Source organism: Rattus norvegicus, chromosome 1 (genome assembly GCF_036323735.1).
Source record: "Rattus norvegicus strain BN/NHsdMcwi chromosome 1, GRCr8, whole genome shotgun sequence".
NCBI classification, from domain to species: domain Eukaryota; kingdom Metazoa; phylum Chordata; class Mammalia; order Rodentia; family Muridae; genus Rattus; species Rattus norvegicus.
Genome location: NC_086019.1, coordinates 103,364,226 through 103,382,592, shown reverse-complemented (window position 1 = coordinate 103,382,592; position 18,367 = coordinate 103,364,226). Strand labels below are relative to the sequence as shown.

Here is an 18,367-nt window from a genome sequence, read left to right as displayed (position 1 = left end):
GTGGAGGAGGGGAACAGGGAAGAGAAGGAAGAGGAAGGAAGGAAGGGCAGAAGAGGAAAAAGGAAGAGGAAGGGAGGAGGGACAGAGAGACACACAGAGAGAGACACACAGAGAGAGACAGAGAGACAGAGAATATGTATGTCTGGGTGAGAATGAAGCTCTCTCTACCAAACCAAACCTGTTTTGGGGCCGCGATCAGGGCTTCTTCTCTCAAGCACATGGGCCCCTTCTGTGGTGTTGAGAAATCTGGTCCTACCTGGATTAACCCACTCTTGTCATAACCTGCCCCCTTCCCCACAGCTCCCCAAGAACCCAGGTGCTCATGGTCCCTGGAATGAAGCCCAAGTCTCTCGGCCCCTCCCCTCTGTCCTCTGCCACCCTCTCAGAGCCTCACACCCGTTGTGCTGATCTTACCCCATCCCCCCACTTCTATTTTGCTCATCATTCATGCATCTCCCTCCCAGCACAGGGTGAATCCCCTGGGAGAGCCCAACCTGGGTGTGACTCATCCCTGTCCCCAATATCACCCTGTTGTGGGTGGGGCTCTCTGGAGTCCTGCAAAGATGTCAGTGATTGAGTGAGTATCTTTCTCCATATCCTCTTTTTTTTTTTCTGATAAACTCTTACTCATCTTCAGGACCCAGCGCTCCTCTGCTGACTTGCCTTCAATGATTTCTTCAGGTCAAGGCTGACTTGGCCCTCGTGTCCACTTTCTGATGCCCAGGAGCCTGAACATCAAGTTGAGATCTGCTCCCTGGAACAGCCCTTCCCTATGGTGTTGTAATGTGAGCCGATTGTCTGTGCCCAATCCTCTTGGGGGTGAAGATTAGATGTGTGACTTGCTGGGGATGTTAAGTGACAATAGTAACCAGAGCTGCAGGGAGGAAGCAGATGGCACTAATGAACCCATGGTGCTCTCATCGGAGTGCCCGGGGAGATGGTTCAGTGCGTAGGGTAGTTGCTGTGCAAACCTGAGGACCTGAGCTCAATTATCAGAGCCCCTGTTTAGAACATGCGTGCACATGCACACACACATGCACACACAAGCACGAACGTGCACACACACACACACACACACACACACACACACACACCACTACGACCAAACAACAACAAACAAAACAGGCAGGGTGTTTCATGTCCTTTTAGTCCCAGCACCAGGAGATGATGACAGGCAGATCTCGGGGGCTTGCTGGCAAGCCAGGTTAGCCAATCTGTGATGTCCAGGTTTAGTGAAAGGCTCTGTCCCAAAAAATAAGAAGGACCAGGAGAAGGCTCAGTGGGTAAAGGGGCCTGCTGCCAAGTTGACCTGAATTTGATCCCCAGGACCCACATGGTGGAACGAAGAACTGATTTTTATGAGTTGTCCTTTGACCTCTGCATGTGCACTGTGGCATGAATACCTCTCAGCCCCCATCATATGCACACAAGTTAAAAGTAATATGATGTAATAAGAAGAGGTAGAGGGGCTGAGGAGATGGCTTGGAGCACCGGCTGCTCTTCCAGAGGACCCCAGTTCAATTTCCAGCAACCACATGATGGCTCAGAACTGAGACTCCAGCTCCAGGAGATCTGATCCAATCCGATGCTCTCTTCTGGTCTCCTTCCGCCCTGCATGCACATAGTGTTCAAACACACATATAGGCAAAATGTACATAGATAACAAATAAATAAAAATTATAAAAAATAAGAATTATAAAAATAAAAACTTAAGAAATATTTGCTAAAAGAAGAAAGGGTGGGCAGCAATACAGGGAGAGAAATGATCTGACCTCTGACCTCTAAACGTGCGTGCACACACACACACATGTACACACACACATGTGCACATACCTCTGGCTTCCACATACACACATACATGTGCATGTGCACACACACATGTGCACACACCTCTGACCTCCACATGCACACACACACACACACACACACACACATGTGCACCTACCTCTGGCCTCCACATACACATATACATGTGCATGTACACACACACACATGTGCACACACCTCTGACCTCCACATGCACACACACACACACACACATGTGCACCTACCTCTGGCCTCCACATACACACATACATGTGCATGTACACACACACACATGTGCACACACCTCTGACCTCCACATGCACACACACACATGTGCACCTACCTCTGGCCTCCACATACACACATACATGTGCATGTGCACACACACACGTGCACACACCTCTGACCTCCACATGCACATACACACACACACACATGTACACATGTGCACATACCTCTGGCTTCCACATATACACATACATGTGCATGTGCACACACACATGTGCACACACCTCTGACCTCCACATGCACACACACACACACAGACACACACACACACACACATGTGCATCTACCTCTGGCCTCCATATACACACATTCATGTGCATGTACACACACACATGTGCACACACCTCTGACCTCCACATGCACACACACACACAGACACACACACACACACACACACACACACATGTGCATCTACCTCTGGCCTCCACATACACACATACATGTGCATGTACACACACACATGTGCACACACCTCTGACCTCCACATGCACACACACACACACACACACACACACATGTGCACCTACCTCTGGCCTCCACATACACACATACATGTGCATGTACACACACACACACATGTGCACACACCTCTGACCTCCACATGCACACACACACACACACACACACACTTGTGCACATACTTCTGGCCTCCATATGCACACACACAAATGTGCACACACACTTCTGGCTTCCACATGCACATACACATGCACATACCTTTGGCCTACACACACAGCAGCCTGTATTGTGAGCTAAAGCACCAGATCCTGGAGATCTGATGCCCTCTTCTGGTATTTGAGTGTATGCACACACAGAAAATTAAATGCAAATAAAATAGATCTTTTTAAAAGTCAGCGTTAATAGCTATCCTTAAAATAAAAGATTTCTTTTATTCATGTGTTAACAAATGTTTACTCATGCTGGGCCCCTACTGCAGTTCTCATGTCAAGAGCTTTGTAAGTGTCAAGCTATCTCTTTTGCCTCTAGCAGCTACCTTTCAAAAAATGACATTAATTTATTGTCTGTGGGCATGATGCAGAACGTGTGTGGAGGTCAAAGCACAGCTGTGGGAATCATGTTCTTCCTTTCCACCATACGGGTCATGGGTGTCAAACTCGGGTCATCAGGCTTGGCAACAAGCTCTTGTACCCAAAGAGCCATCTATCTCTCCAGCTGAATCATTCGAGCGGGGTTTATAAAAAGTATTTAGATTCTAGGATTGTGTGCACATGATTTTTTTTCCTGGATGTATGTACGTGTATTGCCTGGTATCTGCAGATGTCGGAGGAAGGCATGGGGCCCCTTAGAAGTGGAGTTATAGATAGTTGTGAGCTGCCGTGCTGGGATTGAGCCTGGGTTCTCTCTGCTCAAACACTGAGTCATCTCCAGCCCCCCAGTAGTCTGGAGTTAAATAAGTTGGTTTCTATGATCTCATTTAATCTAGTGGGTATCTCTGTTTTGGGGTATGCCGATGAAGTTGAGTAAACACACTGTACAACAGCTGCTGTCACAGGTGTCACAGAGGAAGTGGGGGTCTGTGGAGGGGTAACCAGGGAGGGGGATATCATTTGAAATAAAAACTGATACAATTATTAATAAAAATTAAAGAGAGAGAGAGAGAGAGAGAGAGAGAGAGAGAGAGAGAGAGAGAGAGAGATTGACAGCCAACAAAGAGTTTGTCTAGGTCAATCCAGGGAGGCCTCCTGGAGGAAGTGACCTCACAGAGACCTGAATGTCAGGAATGTGAGACTAGCCTGTCTCCCAGACCTGATGAGCAGCTTCCTGGGGGTAGGGCTTGGTTGGAGTCATCTCTGGGACTTGGCAGGGGACATGGATGAATTACTTCTAAGCATGAGGCCGGTCTGCAAGACCCTACTTACTGTGCTTCGGATCCTCAGATGACACATTGGACTGGCATTTCCTGGGTATGCTAATGGTATGGGATAGGGGAGGAGCCAGTGGAAGGGAGCTGTAGGTCAGACTCCATGTTCTGACCTTAGACACCAACAGTCTGTGGGCTCTGGGCCTGGCATATAACAGAGACTCAGTTAACTGGTGTTCAAAGGGGGAAATGTGCTGATTTAATACCTGATCACTTTTCTCTATATCCTTTTTTCTGACGAACTCTTAGTCATCCTTTAAGACCCAAACTAATTGCCCCTCTATCAAGATTTCTGTGTTCCCTTTATTTAGGTCTAGGGTCAGTCAGGATGCTCAGCCACTTTTACATTTCATCTGAATTCTGGGAAGAACCCCATATGCCTTTTGAAATAGATACGTTTATCCACAGACCATATCAAGATGGAGGGGAGCCCTTAGCATACAGCACGGTTTTCTTTCTAAAGCCCACGGGCAGGCTCCTTGGTGAGCTTAGCAGTGGGGGGGCCTCTCTGCTGTAGCTGGGAGTGGGTTTGGATGTTACACCAGACCCCCAAGTTCCAGGGCCCCAAGGGAGGTGGAGAGTGTGTCAGGTGACCCAAGGTCAAGCTGGTTCCTGCCAGGACAGGAAGAACTGGTGTTGGGTGGACCCAAAAATGAGACCTAGTGGGAGGGGAAAAGGAAGTGGTTGAAAGACCCTTCTGGAAGGTTAAGAGGAATGGAGAATCTGATTTTCCCATTAGTCCTATGGGTGGGCTGGGCGTGAGACAGGAAAGAAAAATGGTGGAAGAGGGATGAATCCTTTGCTTCAAAGTGTCTCACTAGCTGAGAGTCAGGGATTCCAACAGTTAACCATATGGAGCTTTTTGTTTGTTTGTTTGAGTTTTTGTTGCTAGGTTTATTCATTGTTTTAAAGTCGTGTATATTTGTACATGTCTGTAGATGGGTACTCGGATGTAAGTTCAGGTGCCTGAGGAAGCCTGAGGCATCTGACCCCTGGTGTGCTGGGAACCAAATTCAGGTTCCTCGGTAGGAATAGTCCACACTCTTAACCATTGAGCCATGCCTCCAGGTGTACTGGCTGGTTTTGTGTCAACTTACACAAACGAGCGTCATCATGGAGGAAGGAGCCTCAGTAGAGGAAATGCCTCCACGAGATCCAGCTGTAAGGCATTTTCTTAATTAGTCATTGATGGGGAGGACCCAGCCCATTGTGGGTGGTGCCATCCCTGAGCTGGTGGTCCTGGGTTCTATAAGAAAGCAAACTGAGCAAGCCATGGAAGCAAGCCAGGAAGCAGCACCCCTCTAAGGCCTCTGCATCAGCTCCTGCCTCCAGGTTCCTGCCCTGTCTGAGTTCCTGCCCTGACTTCCTAAGAATTTTCTGAGTGCCTCAGAGATAAGCCTGTTAACTGGCAACATTGTAGATAACTACCTTCCCAAATCCTCCCAATTTGGAGTTGCACCACCATCTCTGCTGTGGTCCCACCAGATGCCCACTGAAGTCACCCTGTGATCTCATTTAGATATAATGGCACAATTATATTGATATAATAAGATATCCTTATGATGCTAACTTTAAAGCCCATTCTGGAGCTGGAGAGATGGCTCAGTGGTTAAGAGCACTGACTACTCTTCCAGAGGTCCCGAGTTCAGTTCCCAGCAATCACATGGTGGCTCACAACCATCTGTAATGGGATCCGATGCCCTCTTCTGGTCTGTCCAAAGACAGTGACAGTGTATTTACATATATAGAATAAATAAATCTTTTTTAAAAAGAAAAGAGAAGCCCATTCTGGCTATTGTGAAAACCAATGAGCCAGATTCTTCTTTGAGAAGCCCACTCTCCTGGGATAGGTGAGGTGGTTTCGGGGGTGAAATCACATGCTGGTAAGCCTACAGCCTGAGTTTGATCCCTGGGATCTACACAACGAGAGAACTGACTCTCACAAACTGTTCTCTGATCTACACACACACACACACACACACACACACACACACACACCTGTGCACACTTGAACAAATAGATATGTAAATATAATAATGAAAAGAAGGCCATGCCATGCTTTTAGATGTGTCTGGCGTTCTTCCAAAGTGCCTCTCTTTCTTTTAACCCTCATGCTTAAAATCTATGTTAAAAATTTCTTGCAATGAACTCCAACGTGGGCAAGTAAGATGACTCAGTGGGTGAAGGCACCACCAAGCCTGACATCCTAATCCCTCAAATGGAAGAACTGGCTCCTGAGGTGTCTGTCCCCTGACATCTATGAATGTGCTCGCGCTCATTCGTGGAAATAAATACATGCTTTTGTAAACTGAGAAGATCTGAAGATTGCTCGGTGGGCAGAGGTGTTCATCATGGGGCCAGATGACTTGAGTTCAGCCTCTGGAACCCACGTGGTAGAAAAAAAAGAACCAACTGCTTTTGACCTCCACACATGTTCCATGCTGCGTGCATGCATGCACATACACAAAATAAATGTTATTAAAAAAAACACCAAAAGCCCCCAGCTCTACTGCACTCTGTATCATCAAGGAATCCAGTTTTACTGGATGGAACTGAGGTCGTTAAAACAGAAAGGCGCTCTGAGGGTACTCTGGGTGGCAGTGTGGAGACAGACTCTTCCTTGCTGCTGACTTATATGAAGGCCGTCCTCTGTGCACTCACTGGCTCTGATCCCAGACAGATGCACACACATTGGAGGTCAGATCAGGTACTGTTTAATCGGCGATAACCAGATGGTTTCACGTCTCTGTGACAATTACCATAAACACACACACACACACACACACACACACACACACACACACACACACACTCCATCACAGACCCCATACAATGTATGTAAGAGGTAGACAATTCATTGTCCCCATTTTTCAGACAAGGAAACTAAGGCTCATTGTCCCAGTCACACAGAGGAGGGAGGTAGAGAAAGCCAGGTTGAATAACAGATAACTTCTCTTAGAGACTTGGAGACTGCCGGCTTCCTTGAGGCCCTAGAACTCCCAGCCACCATTTTCTACACTTGTGAGTGGAGAACAGGAGTGGGCGGGGGTGAGAGAAGAGGATGCATTCTCAGAGGTGTGGGCACCCATGAGAGGAGGACGGAGTGGGGGGTGGACAGATGAAGTGAGGACGAAGGGTGTGAGAGGCGGGTCATTTGGAACGGATGACTCTTCGAATCCAGTTGGTGTAGTTGCAGATCTTAGCGTAGACAGCTGGGTACTGGGTAGCAGCCCCGCATGGGTAAATGCTCCATGAAAGAATGCCATGCAGGGTGTTGTCACACACCAGGGGTCCACCGGAGTCACTCTGGGGATGGGAGGAGATACCATGAAGTGAGATGCTGGGATGGGGCCGGAATGATGTTGGACGTTGGGGTGGTAAGGGGACACAGGTAGAGGTGATGTTGGCATGGGGGGGAAAGGGGTCAAGTTGGGAGGTGACAGTGGAGATGCGATGGGCTTGCAGCTGGAACTGGCTCATCCGAAGTGAGAGGACTGAGAAGGATCAAGAGATAGGGTTGGCAGGGTGAAAAGTGGACCGAGACAGCGGATCAAGAAAGGGGGTAAAGATTAGGGAGGACTGTGGATTGGGGGTGGGACAGGAGGGAGGCAGAAACAGCTCTTTCAGAGTCTTCCTGCACCACCCCCCATCCAAGACACTTGCTGATTCTTACCTGGCAAGAATCTTGGTCTCTGTCCATCCCAGCACAAATCATGTTGTTGGTGATCACACCCGGGTAGAAGGTCTCACACTGCTTCTGGCTGAGGAGAGTTACCCTGGAGCAGCTCAGGCTCCTGTTGTATTTCACTGGGAACAGGCCAGTCACACAGGGACCCGTTAGTTCTCTCTTCCAGACCCCCGAGTCCAGGCCCAAGCCTTCCTCCTTCATACTCAGGGAACCTAACCCCACCCCTCCACCCTTAGGCACAGAAATCCATACCCTCCTGGTCCTCCCTAGGCCTCCTCCCTCAGACCCAGGGTACCAGACCCAGACTCTCCTCTCAGACCCAGGGGTCTAGATCCTAGTCTCCCTCAAACCCAGATGCCAGACCTCGGCCCTCTTAACCCAACCTGGGAGTCTTCCTCTTTTATAACCAGAGGTCCAGGCCCCAGCCTTCTGACCTCACATCGAAGTGTCTAGACTCCAGCCCTCTTCCCCAGATCCAGGGCTACAAAGTCCAACCTTCTAATCTCAGATCCAAGAATCCAATCCCAACTTCTGGAGTCCTGACCCAGGGTTCATAGTCTAGCCTCTTCCATTGGATATTCTAGCCTCTTCCATCAGACCTAGACATCCAGGCTCAGTCATCTTCCCTCAGATCTAGGGTCTAGCTCTCATTCAGCCTTTCACCCTTTGGACCTGGAAACCCTGGCCACAGGATCCTCCCCTAAACCCAGGAGTTCAGCCCTCCTCCCGAAAGTACACTCATCCAGCCCAGTTCTTGCCTCTTCGGTTGGCTGTGGTCCCCCAGCCTGAGACCTGGCACTCCTGCCTTGGCTGAGCACACTGGAAGGGCAATTGCACGGGATGCACTTTGGACGTCAGCACCACAGGACTGCTCAGTTTTAGCATCATGAGGTCGTGTTCATCTGAGCGGAGTGGCAGAACGGGACCTGAGCAAGGCTGGTACTTGGGGTGGAAAACAGGGGAATTCGTGGACCTCAGTTGCTCGCTCTGGAAAAGCAGCAGGTGGTCATCTCCAACTCGAGCCCTCAGTGGCCTGGGGAGGGAAGAGGAGTCAGCTGGAGCCAAAATCGTCATGGAGACAGAGCCTGATCTAAGTCCTTGGGTCAGAGGGTGAAGTGAAGTGGGCTTCTGAGATCAGAGGTCCTGGGAGAGGAGTTGGGGCTGGTCCCCTGGGACTGAGGGAAGAGGCTAGAGACTGGACTCCTGGGTCTGAGCGAGGAGGACTAAGGACTGAAACCCTGGTTCTGAGGGAAGAGAGTTTGAAGGTTGAAGGCTGATGGTGTCTCAACTCTTTGATATGCCCACCTCTCCTTTCTTCGTGTCACCTGGTCCTTTCTCCCTGCATTGCAGTTATATGGAAGAGACTACAGGGTTTTGTTGTTGTTCTTGTTGTTTGTTTGTTTTTTGTTTGTTTGTTTTTGTCTTAAATACTGACTACAACAGGCCCTGACTTCTGTGGAAAGGATCGATGGGCTCACAGCGCCCCGCCCTGGCATAGCAGCTTGGATCCTGCCTCTTCAGTAGGATGGCTGACACCCCGATCCTGACCGAACCCGCTCCTTCATTGCTGCCTCTGAGTCGAGTCGTTCCTTACTTATTTCTCCAGCAATGTGCGGCCGTGAGCACCCAGTTCTGGTCCACGAGGACACCCGCACATTGGAACTGGAGGTTATGGAAGAGGGAGACCTGCCAGGGTTGAGAGACACTCGGGCACAGAGTGCCGAAGGCCTCGAGGTCCTCGCGCGTGGTGTTTCCCGGGAGCAGCAGAGCCTGCGCCGCTGGATAGAGAAACAGGACAAGGGGATCAGTACTGGCCCGCAGTCTGGGTTTCGGGTTAGTGCAGCACTTCACAGGATTGACCCCTCGGGGGCGCAGCTGAGTCGTGAGCCGTGGGAAAATGAGAGAACTCTGCGAACCAGTCGCTGAGACATAAAAGGGCAAAGGGGGTTAGAAAAGAACGGATCCAAGACACCCTGGGTCTGGGGGAGTCGGATGGGGGGTGAGGCAATGTGCAGGAAAGACAGGGATCTTACCTACCAGGCTGAGACCGGATGCGAGCCTAGGCAGAGCACTGTGCAGAGGAAGTGTGGTAGGTAAGGGGCAAACGGGGGACAGAGGGGCAAAGACACAGTGGAGCAGTAAGAAGCAATGACAGAATACAGCGGGAGGTAAATGGGAGTGCTCAACATGGTGAAGGCAGTATGGAGCAGGAGACAGGACACACAGTGGGGCAGCAAGGAACAGGAGACAGGACACACAGTGGGGCAGTGAGGAGCAGGAGACTGGAACCCAAAGCATCAGAGAGGAGGAGAGAGGGTCAAGGGAGGACAGCAGGAGATGGAGGCCAGAAGGTTGAGAAGCCCCAGATAAATGGGAAGGGAGGTGCAAGACGGAAGTTTAGGTCTAGTCCAAAGATGGGAAGGTGCTCCAACAGTGCACAGCAGATTGGGGTGCTGTAGCACCTCGTTTAAGAAGAGGAAGGGATGCAATGGGTCTGAGAGGAGTGAGGAGAAGGCTTGCAAGGCAGGGGAGACAGAGGCAGAGAAGCTGATGGAGCGAAGGGGCTGGGTTCTCTAACAAATGGGAGCGGCATCTGGGGACAGAGCCCACCTGAGGGTGGATCCTGCTTGGGATGTCTATGTGGGTGCCAGACTCCCAGGAAGGCGAGCTGACTATGGTTGCAGTAGCAACATTCCCTCCACCTCCAGTCCTGGCCCTCCCCTCCTGTCGCCCCCGGCCCCAGGCTCACCCCAGAGTTGCATCATCAGTAGCGGCAGCAGTAGCTTCACCAGGGACAAGGAGCCAGAGGCAGTAGGGAGGTGAAGAAGCGGGACCCTCATAGCTGATGTCGGGCTTGCAGAGGCTGGAGTGGAGACCTAAAACAGGGATACTCCGTCAAGACCCCCCGTCTCAGCACACCTGGGCCACTTTAGTGGGACCCACTCCACAGGCCCCCAGGACTCCAGTCCTCCAGAGGGGAGCAATTTGTGCACCCAGCCTTTCCTGGCCACCAGCCACGCTGAACTCCAGGTCCACACTCCTTTGTGGGTGGGTGAGGGTCGTCCTCAGAGCCCGTGGGAACCTCTTCCTAACCTCCTAGCTGAGGGACTTCCCCATGCTGCAGGGAAATCAGGACTGCGAAAGAGTTCCTGCCCGTTGCCCGAGGGTCTCCACCCATCCTCTCACCCAATAGGGTGGGGTGCATCCCGCTTCACCTGGGAGTAAGAAGAAAGGAGGCGACTCAGAAGTGTCTCTTGCCCAGCAGTATGGACTGCAAACAGTCCTCTGACCAGGGACCCCTGGTCAGACCTTCCCTTTTAACCCTCAAGATCCCGGAAGCTTCCCCCCACCCTTCCCCTTAGGGATTCACTCCCTCTCTTTCCCTCTCCCTAATTATAACGTGGGTGGGGCTGGCATTCAACCAGGGCCCCAGATTCCTGCTCTGGGAGGGGCCCTGGAATACAGGCTCCTGTCATTGACAATACCTTTTGGAGCTGGCTTTCTTGGGGGTTCCCCCATGCCCTGTTCTGAGAAGTATTCCCAGGTGTGGTGGGAAGATGGGGGGGACTCAAGTCTTCTGGGAGCTTGGGGTGATGAGATGGTGAGTGGTGGCAAGGGGAAACAGAGGAGGAGAGGGCTGCTGCTGGAATGGGGAAGAAGAGGTAGGTGGGCAGAGTTCAAGTAGGCAGAAGGAAAGAGTGGGAAAGGCAGTGACACACTCCCAAGTGTCTAAACCAGGAGACAGAAGGCTCCTTGTGTCTCAGCATGTGCTTAGAGGGTGAGGGTGGGAAGCCGTGGTTTTGCACTAAGCCCTTGTGTGATCACCTTGCACCCTTCCCGTGTGTCTTTTTCAGGTGACACGAGCTAATGAATCACCTCGAGGGACAGGCCACATCACCTTGGCTGACACCCTCATTTTGGGTGAGGAATGGGAGGCTCAGAGAGGGCTGTGACTCATAAGAGGTCACACAGCAAGCAAGTCCACCTAACAACTAGAGACTATTCTCTCTAGTTCCAGCGATCTCTCCCTTAGAACCTGTGTTATCTGAGGCATCTTGTCTGTCGAGAACTGTATTAACTGCAGAGGTTGCTTTGGCTCAGCCCTGTCCAGATTTTTGCTCCAGAGATTACGTTGTACCAGCCCACCAGCTACTTAGAGCTACAGAGCATTGAAAATGTGGTAAAGATGACAGGAATTTCCTCCTGCTTTTGAGTCCATTGACTTCATTTTGGCTGACAGATGCCCGTCAACGCTGACCTAAGTGAACTGAATCTGGCAGTTGGAAAATGATGGTAGCCTCCTTTACGAACTCTTACTCTATGCGTGAGGACACACTCACTGTGATCACGCTTGCGCGTGTGCAATTTTTCATGCAAAGAGACAAACTGAGTGTGGTTTTTGTCCTGCCTAGCCATCAAGGTGGCTTGGTGGGCAAGGATGCTTGCCTAACAACCTGTGTTTGATCCTTGGATCCCACATGGTGGAAGGAGAGAACTGACCCCTGCAATTTGCTCTCTGACTTCCACATGTGCACCATGGCATGAACCTCTCCCTGCCCACCCCTAAAAAAAATGAATGAGTTTAAACAAATGGAAAACAAAACTAAACTAAAACTAAAAATATTTTAGATGTAACATAAAAAGAAAGTGAACAGAGCTTTAATGGGGCATCACGCTGATAGCTAAGAGTCACTGGGCTTTTAAATTCTCTGGTCTTCCAGGTCTCAGCCGTGTGGCTGTAAGCAAGTGCCTTCACCGGTCTGTGCCCACTTTCATGTCTGTCAAGTGGGTAGAAAAATAGGATCAATCTCCTTAGAGATTTGTGAGTATTCCATTGATTAGTAATATTTAAAAGGTCTTTGGGGGCGCTGGAGAGATGATCAGCAGTTCAGAGGATTCACTGCATTTGCTGGGGACCAGGGTTTGGTTCCTAGCACTCATATGGTGGCCAGGGAATCTGACGTCCTTTTCTGGACTCCTCAGATATCTGGACATACGGCATACAAACAAGTATGCAGACAAACTCTCATACACATACGACATTTATGAGCCCTCTGGACCAGGATTAATATGCAGTTGGCACTCAACAGAATCATTTATATTTAACAAATATTTATTGAAACACTGGAATATGCCAGGGACGGTCTTCAAAGCTGGGAACAAAACAACAAAAACCAACCAGACGAACAAAACTAGTGATGATCATGTCCAGAGTCACAATTTAGTTCAAGTCAGGATTTGATTCCAACAAGCCCCTGGTTGATCATATTCGTGGTAGGTCGGAGAGATACATGCAAGGGTCCCAGCTGAGGACTCCTTAGGGAAGGATGAACAGAAGTCGAAGCATTAAAAAGAGGTTGGAGGGGTTGGGTGGTGGTAAGCAGGGTCCTTCTAATTGTTTCTCATAACCTCGTGGATCCAGTCAAAGTATTTGCAGACTTTTGTGTAGACACCAGGCTTCCTGGTGACAGCACATGGGTCCTGACCCCAGGAGATGATGCCTTGGAGAGATCCATTACAGACCAGGGGGCCTCCAGAGTCACCCTGGCACGAGAGGAGACAACCTGTTAGAGCCAAGTGGGGTGTTTGGGATGGGGGTGAGGACGGTGGTGAAGGCGGCAGGGAGGAGAAGGAAGACGTTGACAGTGGGACAGTGAGAGGCTGGGAGATGAAGGTGGGATTCTGGGTGAGAAGATAGATGGGGTTAAGGTTCAGAGGTTCTTCATGGGTGACGGAGCTGGAAATGAGGGTGAACATGGGGAGGCAGGGTTGGATATGGCTGCAGTCAGGGCTGGGGATATCAGTAAAGATGTGCCGGAGGTTGGAATGAGTGTATGGCTGGAGACCCAGCCCCTGCCTGCTGACCTGACAGGAGTCCTTGCCCTCTTTCCGAACACTGGCACACAGCATGGTGTCCGTGATGTTCCCCGGGTAGGCCCTCTCACACTCCTTGTGTCCGATGATGGAGACATTGGCACATCGCAAGGAATGAGGCAGGCGCACTGTGGGGACAGCAGTGGAGGGTGTGAGCAGCGGTCACCTGATTTTCTAACCCCACCACAGTAGCCAACGACTCAGATAATCCTTGCCTTTACCCATATTTATGCTTTTAACTGTAGCAACAGCAATGCTATGAGTAAATTCTTCCCACTGCTTGCTCCCTATGTCCTATCTCTGATGCCCCCAACCCCGTAGGTGGATATGATTATTCTTTTTTAGAAAAAAAAAAAAGACTTCAGAGAGGTAAAGCCACCTGCTTTAGATCCCACAGCTAGAAAGTTATAGATTTGGGAATCACAATGATCTTACACCTGTCCCCTCACACCTGTCTTGCACCTGTCTCACACCTGTCTGTCTTGCACCTGTCTCACACATGTCTCAGTCTTGAGGCCCAAAAGTGAATTTCTCATTTTCCTTTTAGCTCATCCCTCTCCTGACAGCCCCAGGTAACCAAGCCTCTTGATTTTTCTCTCTGAAGATTTCTGGTCTCCTTTCCCCACATCCCATCTCCCACCCTGATCACGTTTCCCTCAGGAGCCCCTACACTGGGGGCTGGACGTGGTGCCCCATCCGGAAATGAGGCAGCTGGTGCCTGCAGTGACGCAGAGTGAGGACAGGGTGAGTGGTCGCACAGCTCGGGTAATGAAGGCGGGAGACGACATCTTCACGAGCATTATGTCATTCCGGTGGTCTTTGTTGGGGAGGCTGTTGTTGAAGCCGGGGTGCGGGAAGGACTCAGTGGCCATTCGCCTCTGCTCACAGCCATCCGTCTTCTCCAGATTGTGCTCCCCAAGGAGGATCACGTAATGGCTGAGGTGGGAGAGATGTGGTCAGAGGTAGAAAGGTAGGGGGACAGGGCAGGGGTGGGGAGGGAGAGATGATGAATTGTACCTTGTGAACACCCAGACCCATCCAACTTCCAGCACCACTCACCCTGCATCCTCATCCTAAGGCCATCAGCCATTCCAAGACCACCTCATCCCTTTATCATCAACCCAACTAGATCCTCATCATAAAATGAATGCCCCTCCATCCCCCACCCCTTCATCTTCAGACCAGCTAGACCACCATTACACATACTAATACTACTTCATCCTCTCCAGTCTTGGTCACACCCCCATCATCCATGCTAACACCACTCCATACCCAATCCCTCCACCCACTGCTGCCACCCTCCACATGTTCTCCCTAGCCCCAGCCCCTATCTCCATCCATCTCTCCATCTCCAGCCCCCTCCCAGCCCCGCCCTGCCCCGCCCCAGCCCCCGCACCCACGGCTTGCGGCAGTGGGCTGCTGTCAGGAGCCATTTGGGGGCGATGAGGGTTGCCCCACAGAGAAGCCGTGTCTTCTGAAAAAGGGCCACCTGCCATGGCTGGGAGTGAGGCCTGCACTCATAACCCTTGATGATCCTCGTCTCTCCCCCTACGTGCCCTGAAGGGGGAAAAGATGAGGTGCAAGCATAAGAGGAGGTAGGCTGGTAGAAGGACCCCAGATATGGGAATGGGAGGATCAAAAGGGTAGGTGCTTTCATTCCCAGCTGGCACGCACTGGCATAAGACTCCAGGTCATTAGGGGATGTCCTAAGATTTTGAAGGGACCCTACCCCCTCATTCCTCCTCTTATACCCACTTGATGATGCTTGGTATAGCTCAGACTAGTTCATGGAGGTGATCTCTAAGCAGGGGTCACCGTAGTTATAGGGGAGACTTAGAAATTGGAGAGGGAGGCCTCATACTTCCCTCTACGCCCCACTGTACCTGTTACCAGAGCAAGTGCAATGAATCGGAGAATCATCATGGCCTGGAGTAAAGCAGGACGGGCTCCAGGTTCCCCTGGGGACAAGGAGAAAGACTTAATCACTTTTAAGAGGCAATTGGAAAGCCATTTCCTTCACTTGGGTTTCTCTGCCTCTCTGACCACCCGCCTCTTTCCCCCAGGGGAACCTCCTGGTTCTCACACAAGTTCCCAAGCCTGTAAGAAAAGCCTTCTGCTTCTAGAGTGGCCTTGGGCAGAGGCTCGGATCTAGGCTGGCAGCTTCCTGGGTATTGAGAACAGCAAAGCTGCTGGGAGGGACTTTGTTGAGCAAGGCTCCTGTCTCACTCAGTTTAAACTCTTCCAGTGGAGAAGGAAGACCCCTGGAAAAGTCTTAGAGAATATTGTTCTTCTTCCTCACACGAGTTCCTGGCTTGTTCTACCACTGGGAGCCCCACAAATAGAAGGGCAAGAGGAAGGGGTTGCCTACTGGGAAAGGACCTCATTTTATATGTCTCAACAGGCAGAGTATTAGGGACCCATGGGGTCTGTCCACAACCAGTGAAATCCCTCCCTCCACCTTGCTGAACTCCTGTGAAGGACAGCCGGACAAGACTGGGTGTGGTTGGCTAAGGGACAGCGGGTGCCTACAGCTGCCCTGGCTGGTGGGGTTAGGAGAGGAGGGCAGGACTTAGCCACCGAAAGGGACAGAGGTCATTGAGTTTGGGGGCAGCAGTTTGGAGGTGTGAGATACAGAGAGAAGTTGAGTGTAGCTTCAAGTCCCTTCCCATTGTCCAAGGACAGATCGGAGGGGGAAATGCATCCTGGAACAGGAGGCCTAGTTTCTAGGATGGCAGTCTCCTGGAATAGGTGCAGGTGGGGGCAGGGGTGCGGGTGGAGTGGGGGAACCTTCTCTTCTCTTCTGGATTCATTCCTGGGCTTTGGGAATGGGGACTCCAAAGGGTGCGGTTGGCAGCTGCATCCGGCTGGGTCTGAGCACCCAGTGAAAAGGCAGGCTGGCGGGCAGGCAGGCAGGGGGTTGGCCCCTGTAAGGGGGGGCTGAGATGACTGAGCTTCTAGTCCTGCCTTATTACCCTGGGAGAGGGTTGTGTGGAAGCCAGGATGTCACCTGGCTGAACCCCTCTCTTCCCCATGGCGGCCTCTTCTTGTAGGTATACCCTTTTCTTTCCAGTAGTTCTCGGAGTTTTAGGCCCCCCACATCCCTCTCTCCCCTCTGTGTGTGTGATTTTGGTCTCTTTGTCTCTAGGCTTCTGTCCTTGCATGCCTTTGGATCCTCATTTCCTCTTGTCTCAGCATTTTGTCCTGTACCATCCCTTTCTAGGTCTCCCACTGTGCCAGCCTCTGTCTCCTTCTCTCTAAGGTCTCTGTGACTGTCTCTTCTCCGGCATGCCTTTCCCTCCTCACAGCCCAGTGGGCCTCTTGGCCTCCTTTGGGTCCTCCCTTCTCCTTTCCAAAGAGAGAAGGGGGGTAATCTGGGGCGTCACAGAGGTGGGGCTGCTTGCTAGGTGAAGGGGCAGGACAGGACGGTGGGGGAGGCAGGTCAGGGCCTGTGGCAGCCATGGCTCAAGAAAGGAGAGAGAAACCTCAGCGGGTGTGCCAGGGGCCCCAGGGCTCCTATGTGGGCCTCCTTTCTCTGCTGACCCTTCCCCCGCCCCGGGTCTCCACTGCCCAGGCCTCCGGCACTTACTGGGTTCTGTAGATAATTTCCAGTCACTCTTCAGCCTCCTGGGCCTCCTCATTAGCTAGCTCAGCTCTCCCAGCTTATGTTTTCATTCAGATCTTTCTTCTGTAGGCCCTTTCCGCCTTTCTACCCAACTAGATGTGGGGCAAGGCGGGGTAGGCCTGGCTTCTGCCAGCAGCCTACCTTGGCCTCAAACACTATGGGCTCTGCCTCTTCCTAACCAGGTGACTGTACATGCCACAGGTGACTCCACCCCCGGGAAATTCAGTTCCCTACTCTGTGACATGGGGGGGGGGGTGCCAGCCTTGCCTTGGGGTGGAGTGGGGGACAAAATGCCAGGAGGATTCTGGGAAAGGCTACCATCCTTCTGTTTTTGGGTCAGTATACCGGGTCCCCAGCACACCAAGTCCCCTCTTAGGCATGTTTTTAGCAAGGCCCTCTTTTCTGTCTTCTGAAGAGAATGTGGAGACAGGACCAGTGGGGTGGGAATAACCAACCACTGTAGCTGGGTTTTTTCATCTCCAGATTAACCTTGGACCATCTCCGACACAATAAAGCATACTGGCATGCCATATCAGATAGAACGGATGAATAGTACAGTATTCATACAGGCATAATACCACCCCAACTCTGGTCATTTATGTCCAGTTCACAAGAAGGCCGAAAGCTGAGGCTGGAGAGCTGGTATGGCAGTTAAGAGCACTGGCTGCTCTCTTTAGAGGACCTTGATACAATTCCCAGTGCTCACACAGTGGTTTACAATCGTGTGTGATTTCAGTCCCAGGGGCTCCAAATCCAATGTCTTCTTCTGGCTTTGGTGGGCACTGCATACATGTGGCTCAGAGACATACATGCAGGCAAAATACCCATACACGAAAAAAAATATAATATAATTCTAATAATATATAATAGATTTATTATTATTATTATTATTATTATTATTATTATTATTATTATTAAAGACCCACACCTTTGATTTTAAAACAGATTTTCACTATGTAGCTCTGGCTGGCCTACAGCTCACTCTGTAGACAAGGTTGGTCTCAAACTCAGAGATCAGCCTGCCAAGTGCTGGGACTAAAGACCTCCACCATTACTGCTGGGCTGTTTGTTTTTGCAAGAGGGTCTCACAAAACCCAGAACGGCCTTGAACTCCTGATCCTCCTCACCTCTCTCTTCAGAGTACTGAGATCACAGACATATGCATCCAAGTCCAGCACAAACCCCCACCCTTTCTGGTTTCCTCCAG

The 18,367-nt window shown here is 51.0% G+C and overlaps 2 protein-coding genes across 2 annotated transcripts; both read right to left on the bottom strand.

The window, feature by feature from the left end:
- Window positions 1–6,674: 6,674 nt before the first annotated feature.
- On the bottom strand, window positions 6,675–10,955 carry Klk10 (kallikrein related-peptidase 10). The gene is made up of 6 exons (NM_001004100.2): window positions 10,880–10,955; window positions 10,414–10,540; window positions 9,259–9,442; window positions 8,423–8,697; window positions 7,650–7,783; window positions 6,675–7,282 (listed from the first exon to the last, which is right to left on the bottom strand). The coding sequence occupies exons 2-6, from the start codon at window positions 10,502–10,504 to the stop codon at window positions 7,127–7,129; spliced, it is 840 nt and encodes a 279-aa protein (NP_001004100.1). The 5' UTR covers window positions 10,505–10,540; window positions 10,880–10,955; the 3' UTR covers window positions 6,675–7,126.
- A 1,807-nt stretch (window positions 10,956–12,762) lies between these two features.
- Klk11 (kallikrein related-peptidase 11) lies at window positions 12,763–17,303 on the bottom strand. The gene is made up of 6 exons (NM_001106252.1): window positions 17,125–17,303; window positions 15,422–15,496; window positions 14,939–15,095; window positions 14,209–14,474; window positions 13,530–13,666; window positions 12,763–13,208 (listed from the first exon to the last, which is right to left on the bottom strand). Exons 1-6 carry the CDS (start codon window positions 17,174–17,176, stop codon window positions 13,056–13,058), a joined length of 840 nt encoding a protein of 279 aa, NP_001099722.1. The 5' UTR covers window positions 17,177–17,303; the 3' UTR covers window positions 12,763–13,055.
- Between the last annotated feature and the right edge of the window lie 1,064 nt (window positions 17,304–18,367).

What these genes read in the sequence shown, in the direction of transcription:
- Klk11 (NM_001106252.1), bottom strand. Translation starts at nt 17,176, where the DNA reads ATGAGGAGGCCCAGGAGGCTGAAGAGTGACTGGAAATTATCTACAGAA. An exon ending in GCAGCCCACTGCCGCAAGCC is followed by an intron (nt 14,475 to 14,938) that starts GTGGGTGCGGGG and finishes CTCCCACCTCAG; the next exon opens with CCATTACGTGATCCTCCTTG. An exon ending in CACCACGTCCAGCCCCCAGT is followed by an intron (nt 13,667 to 14,208) that starts GTAGGGGCTCCT and finishes CTGTCCCCACAG; the next exon opens with TGCGCCTGCCTCATTCCTTG.
- Klk10 (NM_001004100.2), bottom strand. Translation starts at nt 10,504, where the DNA reads ATGAGGGTCCCGCTTCTTCACCTCCCTACTGCCTCTGGCTCCTTGTCC. An exon ending in ACTGATGATGCAACTCTGGG is followed by an intron (nt 9,443 to 10,413) that starts GTGAGCCTGGGG and finishes TTCTCTATCCAG; the next exon opens with CGGCGCAGGCTCTGCTGCTC. An exon ending in GCACATTGCTGGAGAAATAA is followed by an intron (nt 8,698 to 9,258) that starts GTAAGGAACGAC and finishes TTCCCTCCCCAG; the next exon opens with GCCACTGAGGGCTCGAGTTG.